This window comes from Cyanistes caeruleus, chromosome 6 (assembly GCF_971803275.1).
Source record: "Cyanistes caeruleus chromosome 6, bCyaCae1.hap1.1, whole genome shotgun sequence".
NCBI lineage: Eukaryota > Metazoa > Chordata > Aves > Passeriformes > Paridae > Cyanistes > Cyanistes caeruleus.
The window spans coordinates 9,282,305-9,296,433 of record NC_141706.1 but is presented as its reverse complement, the minus strand read 5'-3'; the positions used below and the strand labels follow the sequence as shown (position 1 = coordinate 9,296,433).

Genomic DNA, 14,129 nt, shown 5'->3' with positions numbered 1-14,129 from the left:
TGCTTAGAGAACACTACTACCACCATTGACCTGTCCCCTGGGATTTTTTAATGGGCTCACTGGATTCTCCCTGTGGCAGCTCCTTCCCTCCCCCTCCCTGTGCACATTAGACTTGCCAGTTCCAATCCTAATTGGAGCCACTGAGTGCTCCAAGAGGTTTTGAAGGTTTTCTCCCCCCTCCCAAATCCCTGAAGCAACTGTTTCTGAGACAAATGTCTTGCTTGAAGCTTCCAGGACTGAAGCCTTCAGTTGCTAGGAGAGATTTCAGAACTCCTCCTGTTAGTTTAAAGATGGATAATAATGGGCAGAGGGTTACTCACTGGAATATCTAAATTTGCTCCAGCATCTATAAGCATTTGGACCATGGCTTCATCTCCAGCAGCACAGGCATACATGAGGGGGGTCATACCCTTCAGAAAGGAAATGAAAAATAAAAACAAAGTTATCTTTCTAGCCCTATCAACAGTAACACTGTCATGGACACAGCAAGTTTGAATCTTAATGTACAAAGTGTGTATAGGGACAGCATATATATATATGCTTATAAAGCATTTTTGATTTCTATGAAGAGTGGGCACAAGTGATACTGGAAAATGACTGGGACAAAACATCACTGGACAAGGCTGAAAGAACACAAAAAGGATCAGTGAAAATCCTAGCCCTGTATTGTCCACAATTCTCCAGCTTTCCCAAGGCTGACAACAAAGAAATGCCACTTCTTGGCTCATTTGTAGCCAAATGAACTGAAGGCAGAAAGCAACACAAAAATACAGAAGATGAATTTATTTGGCAACTTCTCCCCATTGCTAAAATCCTATTTGCCTCAATATTTCAGCATTTCAATCCCATAAATCTCCCTCCCTCTATTTAACCAGCAAACCATGACGGCTCAGAGATGAATTATGAGAAAAATGAGCCTTACTTATGGAGTTCATTCCTGAAGTATCCAAGGACAGAAAGGAAATGGCCTGGTAAAATCCATTCCTGCTCACATCCCACAGCTTTCCTGCTCCCTCCCCTTAATTATTGCAGGCATTTGAATTTTTTACATCTCTGCTGCTCGGTGTGCAATAACAGAGCTTCATCCTTAATGGAAGCTGTACTGTAAAATGGAATTACATCTCTCACACACAAGTTCTGCTCTTGACTCTGCAAAGGTGACTTTTTAAAGCAGTCACAACTCCGACCTTTGTATTCTGGGGCACTCCCATTCATGAAGATATTTCTGGGTGAGATTCTCTCTGGCTAAGGTATTTTGGCTTCTGTGGGGCTTGGGAGGCTCCACATTCATTATAGGCAAATAAACTGAGAATTCAAAATGCAGGTCTGCAGGCACAAACCCCAGGGTTCTAAAACTTGTATAGACTTACTGTCCTTTTTTAAATTTTTAGTGTTAAGTTTGCACTCTCTGCTTGCTCCTTGCAAAGGGAAGAAGAGATTGTTTTCCTAAACATCCCCAATTCCCTGAAACCAGAGTGCTTGTTGGTGCCCATCAGAACTGAATACAGTTCTCACGTATCTCCAAACTCACGTTTCTGAGGGGATGTTCTGAGTTCTTTTCCACAGATTTCCATGTACACAGATGGACAAATGGGTCTGAACATCCTCACACCCTGGGAGTGGTCAAAATCCAAACCTAGATCTAAAGCCACTGTATTGAATTATCTGGCAGTTCTGTCATGCCTGAGTCAGTCTTCCCAAGTTTGGGCATCTGGCTTTGTCTTACTCTTTTCCAAAAGGAGTAAAACAAGCTGGTGGCAAAGTCCAGCTTTGGTTTCCTATTCCAGCTATGGCAGGGTTCATTCCTAGAACTTGGATTTGACTCTGCCTGGGCTTGGCAGTGTCATGCAGGCACTTGCTTGGACACAAAGTTGAGTTGCTCCAGAGTCAAGTGGAGAATTTCTAAGCAACAATGTCTCCAGAGGGGGCCTGTCCTGCCCTTTTTGTTGGTGCCAAAACACTCTCTGAGGGGCAAAGATGACAGAGCTGCCCCACTCAGAGCAGGGCTGGCAAGAGGATCCCAACCATAGGATGAGGCATCAGTGAGTGACAGCAAAAACTCCTCAAACTTCCCAAGGAGCTGCCCAGAGGGGTCTCTGTGCTGAAAAAAGCCAGACAGCTCCCTGTTTGCTGGCTGGATGAGAGGAAGGGAACATCCTGCAGTGAGACATGACAGTCCTGGCACCAGTGTCTGTGGTGGTGGGGCACAGTGGCTCACAGTGAAAATCACAAAATTCTCTTTGAGAGAACGAGAGGCCTCTGGGCCACAGGAACAGGAACTGCAAAAACTTATTTTAAAAAATATAAAGAGGAAGTGGGAAACCTTTATAATATAAATCTGCCACCTCAGTCACATTACTAAGGTGAGTATCTATGATGAGATACCCATGCCAGTGACCACAAAGCTCCCAATACTGGATTTGTAAATAAGGCAACTACAGGCCCAGATATGTCAGGAGCAGTTTCTGCTATTTGTGTATACATTCACACTTCCCTTAAAACTGCAGGATGCTGGGCAGTGCCATGAAAGATGTGCAATGTTCAGAGCTGGGTCTGAAATGCTACTGCAGTAAAATGCTGGGTGTGAGAAAACCTCTCTACCTGAACATAAACCCTTCCCACTGCTCAATATCCTCTTGTTCCAGAGATGTGACAGCTCATTCTCCTCGCTGTGACAGCTATAACGAGTGTTTATTTAGGAGAGGTGACTTTTTTCTCCCCCCTTTTTAAATTAAAAGCTAATTCCATGCATTGAATGATGCCCCAGAGGACAGACTCTGCTGTTACTTGATGGGACTGACAGCACGAAGCAGCCAGAGACTCCCAGGACTACCAAATCCCTATGGTCCAGTGTGGCTGAGCAGAGAACAGTTAAAAATGGATAAACAGACACATCAGCATGTGACTCTGAGCAAATCTAACACTGACTGACACCAGACCGCTGGGGTGGGGATCTCAGTGCTGTTTCTTGTATTCCAAACTGCCCTGAGCCTGAAAGCCATGAGACAAAAACACCTTTTGGTCACTCCTCACTGACTCAGTCAGGATTTGGGCTGCTGAGCCAGAGGGGAGTGTCACTGGAAAAGAAACCACTTTGCTTTGACATCCTCTCAGCACGTATCAGACTTTCCATTCACTGCCCCTGGGTTAACCTGCCTGCCATCAGTGCCTGAGACAGCCCATCCGAGGAACAGACATTCCAGCTGATAAACAATCCACTCCGGGCTCTAATGGGATTTTTTTCTTTTTGGAGGGGTGGCATGAGAGTGGGGAAGTATTTTACTGTGTTTTAAGGGATGCATTTTCAGCCTAAAACATGAGCTAGAATTAGAAAACCCTTGGAGAGGCAACAAACACGACCCAGTATTGATTTTCCACATGGAAAGGAAGAAGCAAGCTGCTGATGCAGGGAATTTTGGGGTTGTGAGCATTTGTTCTGTGGCACACCTGATCATCCATGGTGTTCACCCCATCAGGGCCCAGGGCATCAATGGCTTGGTTGATCAGATCCGTCCTCCCGCAGTTCAGCATCCGGAAGCCCAGATCCTGCTGGAATTTCTCAGTAGCAGCTTTAGCATCCAGTCTCCTGAAGGAGCTGAAGCAGCATTCAGGTCTGTGAAAGGCAAAAGAATTCCTGAATGGTGCCCATACCATAAAAAAAAATATATGGATCATTAGCCTTCTCTGGGCAAAAAATACTGAAATTTTGAAAAAGTATGAAATAAAAATCAAATTTAGGCACCAGAACACCCTCAATGCTTTTCCAGCAACTCAATTAAAGGAAGTGCTTTAATATTTCTTTGAGGATCTACTAAATCCTTATCCTTTAGATGACTATCAGGATAACTTTTATGAAGGAGCCTAGGGATTACTGTAAATCCTCTGGCTGTCTACTCAGACTCTTCTGAATTCCAGACCTGGAAGTGTGTCTCCCTCACTGAAGGACCACTTCCCAACTGGAGGCTGGGACTGGGAGGCTCAGCCCTTTGATGTTATTTTGGGGTGAATGCCTCCCACAGTACCTGCCTGGTTTCCAGCACAGGCTCTTGAGCAAACTCTCAGTGAGTGAGATATCAGCCTGCCAAGTTCCTCTGATAAATGAGATGCTTTCAGCACAGCCATCCTCCTCTGGAGAGCCTGGACAGCCTGCTGAGGAGCAGACCACTCATCACCTCACACAGAAGATTCAGGATGAATCTCATATAAAATCTTATATAATAAGATTCATATATAATCTTGCTCTAACTGGTATCACAATCTACAGTATTACCCAGAAGAAGATGTGATTACTTATATATAATAGTAAGAAGAAAAGAAAAAGAAAAATTCTGTTAAAAAAAAAAAAGTAAAATAAAATTACTCCATTTGAAATCCAGCGACCCTCAGAAAAATAAAGTTTTTGAAGGGATGGAACTTGCCTTTGCACATTGTTCCTATCCCACAGCAAGCCAGGAATGAATAAATAAATAAACAAACCAGCTTCAAGACCTTTCCCCCCCCCCCCCCCGAACATATTGGATACAAAATGACTGCTTTAAAGGATCAAATAATGTGTATGGAATCAACTTTTTTTTTCCCTGCTAGTTTTGATCTTTCACTCAACCTATCTTATCAAGCAAGGAATAATCTTGTAACTAAGTCTGAGGCATGGAAAAACCCCAAACCCAAATACATATATTGCATATTTAACTTCCAGAAAGATAAAAATCTTTCTGCCCCGGCTTCAGAGTTTGGCCAAAGCTCCTTTATCTCTGAAGTAACAGAAGATTAAACGTGCGTGGCCTCTATGGCACAGCGAGATCTGGCTTCCAGAAAATGTAGTAAAAGGCCATTTTAAGAAGTTCCAAGGATTGGAGGAGCTTTCCAAAGCTTAGCCCACGTACTTGAGCTGGCGTGGCTCGCAGTCCAGCCCCGGGAGGAGCAGCCTGGCCGTCTGCCTGATGTCGTCGCTGTCCACGGTCAGGCTGCGCCGGTGCTCGGCGTAGGTGATGGCCACCCGCATCCACTCCATCAGTGGTGGCAGCAGCATGAAGGGGCTGTGAAGGGAGGGGAGAAATCCATTATGGAACAAGGTCTGAGGCTGGAGGACCCTTTGTGGGTTCCTGGGCGTGCAAGGGGGAGCCTGGCACGGATAAATCCCACCCGAGGAAGGAAACTGGACTGGAAGGTCATGGCAGCAGGAAGGAGCTGCTCAGCCTTGATCACCTGAACAGTTTATGTAATAGCTACGTCTGTTATTCCAAATAATCCATAGGCACAGGATTATTTATTATTTATTATTATTTTCATGCTCATCCACTAGGAATGCTAAAAATATCCTTGACTGTTTGTAACTTCAAACCTTGCTAATTCAGTCCTCCCTCCATTAATCTTTACATTACCATTATCCCCGTGGCTTTTTGCATTTTGCCTTTCTTATGCAGAGCTCAGTTTTCCCTGTCTGACCCTCAGTTTTTCCCCACTGAGCTTCCAGACCATAGAAGTGGTGGAACAATGAGGTTTTACTCAATATGAAGGGCTGGAAAGCAATATTGGAATATAAATAAGGTAATCAAAGCCGCACCAGCAAATGATTAGCCCCCCTTACTCCTGCTGTAAGAATGAAAACAGCACTGAGATTACACATTAATGTACAGTTACCATAATACTCTCATACATAACATACCTCATCCACCCTCTCAATATACAGCCAGACTGATCTATTTTGCTTGATTTTTCCCCAAGGATACCTGCCACCCCAGTGGAAAGCTTGGAAGTGCTGGCTGTAATGAAAACACCTCTCCCATTCCCCATAACAACTTCATTAACACTGTAGGAAAATAAAAAAAAAAACCAAAAACCCTTTCCACTTAACAATTCAAAAGAAAAGAACTGAGGGGAGAAAGGATCAATTCCTTTACAAAGTTCAGAGAGAAAAAGATAAATATGAGGGAATATGAACTGATTTGGGCATTAATTAAAGCAGCTGAAGCCAACAAAGGCATTTTTAAAGCTGTGCCTGTGTACATGTGCAAGGGCAGAAGAGTGAGCTGCACCAATCCCATTAGAACCCATTTATCCATAATGGGATTTGCAAGCAGAACTCCCTTTATCACGACTTTGAACACCCTTCAGGCTGGAATAACTCCACTCTCTAAAACTATGTGCTGTTCCTATTTCCCCAGTTGCAAGGTGCACCCTGAAACGCTGCCATTATCACCCTACAAACACACCCACTATTTTCCCTGTCTTCTCCTTGTCTTCCTTTTCCTCTATATTGTGAAACAGGATCTACAAATCAGAGGGTTTTTAAGCACTGGATCCATCCTGGATTGCCAGGGCCAGGGTGTTTCTAACAGGACATTGACTTTCTCCTGTTATCAGTTTACTTTTCTGTCAAACAATCAGAATATCAGGGTTGCTACAATCACTTTGAAAAAAACTCAGCAGCTCATCCTTCCAAAGACTTTCTGAAAGGGATGGGATGAATCATTCCAGCTCATCCAATTCAGAGCTGATTGACTTCCCCTAAGGGAAGAGCAGGAATTGTCAACAGGCATTTGGGAGATGTCTTTCAGCAAATTCTCTGCTCCAGGGAATTTAAACTCTTATCCGGCCTGGAAAAGAGCCATTCACACTTTTTGAATGCAGGTATTTAAGAGAGGAGCCAAAATTAATTATTTTTCTATGTACTCTGCAGAGCTTCTAGCATGGGATTCAAAGTTCCACAGAGGTGGGGATGGCAGAGAAGTAGGCCAGGGAGGCTAAAAGCACCAGAATGAAATACAGAATTGAATTATATTTAGATTGGGAACGTTCAGGAGCACTGGAAAAGCTCATCTTACAATAGAGTCAATCTGCCACCTTTTGTGGTAAATAAAGATTTAGGCCACATCCCAGCTTCCCTGACACTCCCATGGTGGGAGTGGGAGCTGGGCACAGAACCATGTCCCTGATCAAACCCTGGTGACTGACTCAAGGCCCTGGGCAGCCAGAGCCTGTGGTCAGCCAGCAGCAAATGCCACGGAGTCTGCACCAGAAATAACACCTATCCTGAAGGAATTTCCACTCTGCAAAAAATCCACATGTGCCAGGGTTATAAATGGCTTCCACACAAGTACGCCTTGGATGTGGAAAACTTGCTTTGAGAGGAATGGCAAGGAGAAAGATTTTTTTTTCCCCTCCTTCTGTTTCTTTTTTTAATCTCAACAGATTTTTTCCAAAGGCTTTAAAAGTGATAGTTCAGACTGCCTGGTTCTCTTGTGTCCAAAGGAGAGCAGACTTTGGAATGTAAAAAGCAGTGGCAGGAAAGATGCTCTCATCCTGCTGTCCTGATTTTCCAAACCCCACCATTGGCATTGCTGTGCAAATTGGATAAATTATTCATTATTCTATCAAGGGTCACTATAACGACTTTAATTGCTAATTTGCTGGAAAAAACTTCGTTTGCAAAATTTCTAGCTTGAGGATGGGCTTTTACTCTTTCCCACTACTTTTATCCAACCATTTCCTTTTTCCCAACTTGGCCACGCTCTGGGAACAGCTTTATCTTCCTTTGCTCACTGACACTCCACCAGATAAGCAGCATTATCCCAGGACTGAAGCAGAAAGAAGAGGTGCAGTTCAGCTGAAAGAAACACCAACACTGGGTCACGTCGCACTAAGAAAATAAATGAAATTACTCATTTCCTAGAAAATAAAATGCTGTTTTCAACCCTGTGGCCCTTAACCTGGGCATCCATCTGCCTCCAAGGAATCACTGATCATTTCACAGTCTGGAAAACACTGCAGGAGGCGAAGTGGAGAAACCTTCATGGAAAATTAACTGGGAGATGCTGCGAGCTAAAGAATTAATTTCTGTCTCTGTGCTCCTGCCTGTGCCATGTTTTGCACGCTGCCATTTTCCTCTGGTCTTCCTGACATTTAGAAGGGTTTGGCAGCTCATTAAATTCCACACATGAAGTGATCCGGCCTTGGGAAGCTGTCATATTCCAGCAAAACTCACTGGGGACAAAGACTCTCTGTTTTCTCAGAAGTACAATGCCACCACCATGGCTTTTTCCAGTTTTTTGCCATGAAGTTGTCTTGGAGTGATGACAACATGAACTGGGAATGTGCACAGGATGGGGAAGTGGAACGGGAACTGCTCCTCTTCTGTACTTCTTGTGAAGAATCACACTGATGTCTGATATTGCCATGTGCTGTCAATATTCCACCCATTAATTTTCTGAAATTGTCTCCATCTGGAATTGGACAGCCACTCCATTCCCAAGGGGATCATCTTGGAGTTGGGTAAGAGTGCTCTGAGAAAGAACAGACTTTCTCCCTTCCTTTGAGCTAAACCATGTTGTTCTGTTTAGACACAGCTGAGGAGACCAAGCAGCACTTGGCAGAGAACTGACAGCAAGGTTTAGGGTTATTTTTTTCTGGAAAAGGTATTTTCATTAGAATGGCTTTGGACATGACTGGCATGTGGACAACATGTGCAGCATCTCGAGGAGAAGCTGTGGGATCACAGACCTTCAGGGATATCCATCAAAGAAATCATTCCGCAAAGTGGGCTCTTCTGGGGATTCCTAGGAGCACTGGGATCAAGGTATTTTTGGCAAAGGGAAGTTAATTGCATACAATAAGGAGAGCACTCCAGAGGCAGAGAATCATGCCATCCTTCCTCTGCTTTGAGCGCCTGCTAACTCAGGTGAAGACAGTGGGGTTTCCCACAAAAAACAGCCATTCCATCACATTCCTTCCTCCTGGCTGTGACCCCAGGAGGATCCAGTGACAAGACTGCTGAAAAATCACAGAGTCATAGAATGGTTTGGGGTGGAAAAGCCCATCGTGTTCCAGTCTCCCTGCCATGGGCAGGGACACCTTCCACTAGTCCACCAGCTGCTCACAGCCCCTTCCAGCCTGGAGGGAAAAAGAAGGAATAAAACATCTTCCCTGCTCTTCTCTGCTATTTTTCATTGCCTTCTGTTCTGCTACAGCAAAACAAAGTAGGAGCCAACAGTGACAGCAACAGCAAGAAAGAAAAACCTTGTTCTTCTAAACAAGGCTCTCCTTCTTCTAAAGCAGGAAATAAAATCCTGTCCTAATGGAAGCAGGTGGGAATGGCAAAATTCACCTCCTTCCTGGCAGCTTGAGCAGCTCCTGAGACACACAGGCACAGTCTCCCATCCCGCCTGTCCTCAGGCCTTCTAAATGGTCTGAGTGAAGTAAAGCACATGGAAATATCACAATATTTATGGTCAGAGTGGGGTAGCCCATGGTAACCCTGCATATTTGACTTACAGGAACTACCCAGAGGTTCCAGAAGAGAAGAATACCAAATCTTTAAAGATCAGTGTGGGGTTTTGCAAGGGACTAAAAAATAAAAAGGAAAGGTTTTCAGTGCAGTGAGCTAATGATTGAATTTATTGCTGGAATCCAACCCTATGGCTCAAAGTCACTAAGATGGAAAAATCCCAAGGATGGCAACAGATACAAAAAGAAATTGCAGTGAAGTCTCATTACTTGGAGAAGGGAAAAGATTCTCAGGCAAGACAGAGTATCCAAATCTCAAACCATGGCACGCTGATGTGGAAAACAGTGGCATATTTACAATTTGGATTCTCAAACAGTAAAACCCCTCTTCAAGCAGCAGGGAGGAAAAAAATATCTCAGAGTATGCAATTGTATGTGAATAAAATAACAACAGAGATGTTGATTTAGAAGAAACACAAAACTGTTGTTCCAAAATACAACCAGCTTCAAACAGGAGCTATTCTCACAGATTCAAAAGTATTTTACAAAATTTCAGGAGCTTCCCACATTTACAGCAGGAAAAATAGGAATTACTGTGCTGGGCCCCATTCAAGGATAATCTCAATATGTGCAACATCTTTCAAGGCAGACAGTTCAGATCCTTACAAAAAAGGAAGAAGAAATTTAATCACATCCAACTGACCCCCAAAAAGTGTTTTTCTGACTTCCCTTAAAACAGTGACTGGCTAACATCTCAGAAGATAAGAGTTCTCAAATTTTAGTGGATCGTTATCAAGTTACTAAGGCCTTGGCTTGGCTATGCCACGAGTTTAGAGAGTTATCCTGCAGTCAGACACTAATGGAATGAAAGCCATCTGGATAATATTATATTTATTGGGATCCTTTCTCCACTGAATCTGCCTTCAGAATTTCCTCTGCTTAAAGAATATAAAATGGTACAAGAGTAGTTTAAATCTAGAACTGGCAGCTCTACCTTACCTTAAGATCCTCCTTACCACAGACATAAATAACACCTTTTCCATCCTTTGCAAACCACACTTAAAAATAAGGTGCAGCATCAGACAGGTTTTACTTCATGCTGCTACAAATCAAAGGAAAAAATGAAATTTGAGTTCACAAAAAAAATAACATGAAGCAATCACTGGGAACTCACTATGAAACTTAAAAAGAGCTCTCGAGTCTATGGTTTATTTATTGTAATCACGTTTTACAAACTTTACCAACAGGGAAAATATTTCATTTTCAGGCTGGAAACAAGCACTGGTACTGTTCTGGAATGTGCCATGTGTCTCCTTAGTAAAACATATTTGTAACATCTGCAAAGCTGAGGCAGGAGGAAGGTTTCTAGAGGGGCAGAAAATAATGAAAACCAACTTAAAGTGTATACAGTTGTTGATAAGAGGCAGATAAATATACATGATAGTTTAACTTTGACAATATGGTCACAGTTACGGGGTCAAGGATGTGTCAGATTTCCATCTGTCCCTCCAGTCACACACGGAGCTGTTAGAGCCCTGATGGACACAGAGGAAACACAGAAGGGAAAGTACCAATCCTGCTCCTGCTGCTGCTCCCAACTCCTCAATGCCCAAAATCTCACTGTAAGGTGAAAACAACTGCAAACAATCTGGGGGATGAACTATTCTCCCATGTGTCTGGACATAATTGCAGTCTTGATCTCAGTTAATATGGAGCAAGTCTAGTGGAGAGGATGGAACATGTCAGCTCTGGAGCCAGGCTGGGAGATCTGGAGATCTCCTCAGCCTGGAGAGGAGAAGGCTTTGGGGAGAGCTTAAGAGTCCCTTCCAGAGCCTCAAGGGGCTCCAAGAACTGGAGAGGCAGTTTGGACAAGGGCCTGGTATGCCAGGACAAGGGAGAATGGCTTCCCACTGTCAGAGAACAGGATTAGATGGGATATTGGTACGAAATTCTTCCCTATGAAGGTGGTGAGGCCCTGCAACAGATTCTCAGAGAACCTGTGCTTGCCCCATTCCCGAAAGTGTCCAAGGCCAGGTTGGACAGGGCTTGGAGAAGCCTGGCATACTGGCAGGTGATACTGTGGTAGAAAAAGATCACCTTTAAAGCCTCTTCTAACCCAAACCATTCCAATATCCTGACTCCATGATTCTAATAGCAGCTCTGGCCAGGCCATCTACATCAGATCCAAGCCTTTCCCAACTCCTACAGAAAGGTGACTCGCCCTGGTTTGCATGCACAAAGCACTTTCCAGACAAGATCCAACCAGTGCAACATGTGAAGTCCTGGTACCCAGGATCCACCTTGAGGAATCTGACCCAGGAAAACCTTGCCAGGCCTTACAATTCCAGCAGCGAAGGAAAAAACTGGTACATTTTGGAGCAAGACACGAACACAATTTACATGCATGAAAGGAATGAACCTGCAGCAGCACGTTAGGTGATAGTCAGAGATAAACACAGGAGGAGAACCAGAGTGGGGTGTCTGCTGTTTCTGGATCAGCCTTGATCCTGTGGGCAGAAAACCCAAGAGGCAACTCCTATGGTGCATTCCAGCAGCTACACTGGCAAACTAACAACAATACAACAAAACAGACAAACAAACAAACAAACAAAAATCTCCCATGCTATCTGCAAGCAGATTAACCAGGGTTAGCTGGTTCTTCACTACCCAAAGCCGAGACTCCTCCTTCCCTGATTTGTTTCTGCCCATTACAAGTGATTCCCAACAGCAGGAGCACAATTGAGACAGCAGCCCTTTTAGTTATGACTTCAATCTGATTTGCCAACATGCATATGTTAAAAGCATATGCTGGCTCTGGAGCCAAAACCAATCTGCCAGATTCAATCACTGAACTCGTTTTCAGGGCCCGGCTGTAAAATCCTGACACGGAGCATTGCCACGCTCATGAAAACTGCCCGGAGCGCCCGAGTTAAAGCTCTGTGAGTAAAGAGCCAGGAAGAGAAATTATTTTTTCTGCAGCTCTGGAACACTGAGAGCTGTTCAATTAATTATAGCTGGAAAAGTTTGTTCAGTTAAACAAAGACAATTCTTACCGAAGCAAAAGGGTTTTCACAATAAACAGGGGAAGGTTTCCCATTTACATCCCAGCACAAGCCAAAACCTAATTAGTGTTTCAAGTAAGACATTTTAAAACACAGAATTATTGGTATCTAGAGGCAAAACATTTCAAGGTTAAAAAGATGATTCTAAGATCGTTCTTTCCCTTTCAGTACTAAGAAAAAGTTGAAGAAACTCCTGTTTTTCTATTGACTTGATTGATATGACATTGCTGTGCCATGTCACACTCCTGTGAGCAGGGACACTGTGTGTCGTCAGTCACCCTACTGCTGATGTCAGTGCTGTCCTCATGAAAATCCAAGGAATCTTTTGGCTTTTCACATTCCTGGAATCTGAGATGTTGCAGGAATGAATTTAGCATTAAGGCACTAAGAACACACCAACACATGTGGGTTTGGAGCTCTCTTAGGTAAAATAATGTAATGAGTGCTCTAAAATCAGGTACCCACTCCACCCAATAATTTAAGTTAAGAGTCCATTTGCTTACATAAAGGGCATTCAAAGCCCACTGGATGTAGCATTTGTGAATGAATGGAGAGCACTTTTCTAATAGTGCCAAGTAAGACGCAAAATCTGCCATTAATCAAAGTTCAGAAGGAGAAGTAACATCACTGCTGGATCAAAGAGATGGCAGTGTGGCATTTTTAATGTTTTAAAATTATTATTTTGCAGGAAGACATCACTCTGTCCTCATAGCAAACTGCTCAATGAACACATTACACCTAAATCTTTGAGGAGCTTCTGCTCTGCTCCTCAGTTCTTGTCTTAGAACTCTGAAGAGCTGCTGTACAGAATGAAGAGAAAAATCTAGTGGTGAATGAATTTGCTTCTGCTTTTTACTGGAAATCATTAAAAGCTCCATGTTTGCATTTTGCCTTAAATAACTGAATGGTGCCATGTAAGGTTACAGATATGAGAATGCAAGCAACAGAAATGTCCTGAATTTAAAGAAAACAACTGTTGTGATTAAGTCTTTCTATGCCAGACAAGAAAGCACCTCATTCTTCTATTCAGTGTTTAAGACCGGGAAGTCTCCCATTTTCAAACTGTTTTTGTGGTTCTATCCCTGGGATTTTTATGATCCTATCAGTGGGCATCATCACTGAACCTAAACAGCAGTGGGAATGGCAGATACAGCAGCTAAATGCTGGGATTCTGGTATGTGGATTTAATTGGCCAAGCTCAAATTCTTTCAGTTTCCAAATATCCTAGATTTAGAGCATGCATGTACTACATTTCAACATTTGGAGCTTCTCAGCAGATGTCACAAATTTCAACTATTAAGTCTGCTTTTAGTGCCAGCAGTGCCTGCTATAGTGTATGAACTTTTACTGAATCTCAAATGAGAGTAATTTAAATGATTCAAATACCTCAATATATGCAGGAGATCTTTCAGCAAGTCACAGCTTGGCCTAACCAAGAGCAATGCTGATAGGACACATGGAAAAATAGCTCTTACCCTGACACCCTCAGGACGCTGTGGTCAAATACCAGCACAAACAGGAGGCCAGAGGTGTAACCAATACCCTCCTACAAAGCAACTTGTCAAATTACCAAAGTTTTATATCTATTTCTCATGGCCTGTGAACTACAGAGTTGCAGATTTTATGCCCAGATGGCAAATGACTGAGTAAGACACCAGCAATATTTGTTTACACCCCGACACCTGCAGCACAGGTAAATGAAAAAACCCAACTGTCACTCAAGTCTCCACATCAAGTTATCTGCTACCCCATCTCTCTCTCTCTAAAAAGCCACACTTAAATAGTCTCATATTAATAGATTAGATAAACATTCTATTAGGGATAAGAGAATGATGTTTTCTTATG

At 43.3% G+C, this 14,129-nt stretch overlaps 1 protein-coding gene across 1 annotated transcript in view; it reads right to left on the bottom strand.

Annotated features, from left to right (window-relative positions):
• ABTB2 (ankyrin repeat and BTB domain containing 2) overlaps window positions 1-14,129 on the bottom strand; it is a 112,058-nt gene that overhangs the window by 11,227 nt on the left and 86,702 nt on the right. Inside the window, exons 4-6 of the mRNA XM_023928748.2 lie at window positions 4,884-5,036; window positions 3,448-3,613; window positions 321-410 (exon numbers count right to left, since the gene is read on the bottom strand). Of these exons, the coding sequence (XP_023784516.1) occupies window positions 321-410; window positions 3,448-3,613; window positions 4,884-5,036 (409 nt within the window). The remainder of the gene's footprint in view (window positions 1-320; window positions 411-3,447; window positions 3,614-4,883; window positions 5,037-14,129) is intronic.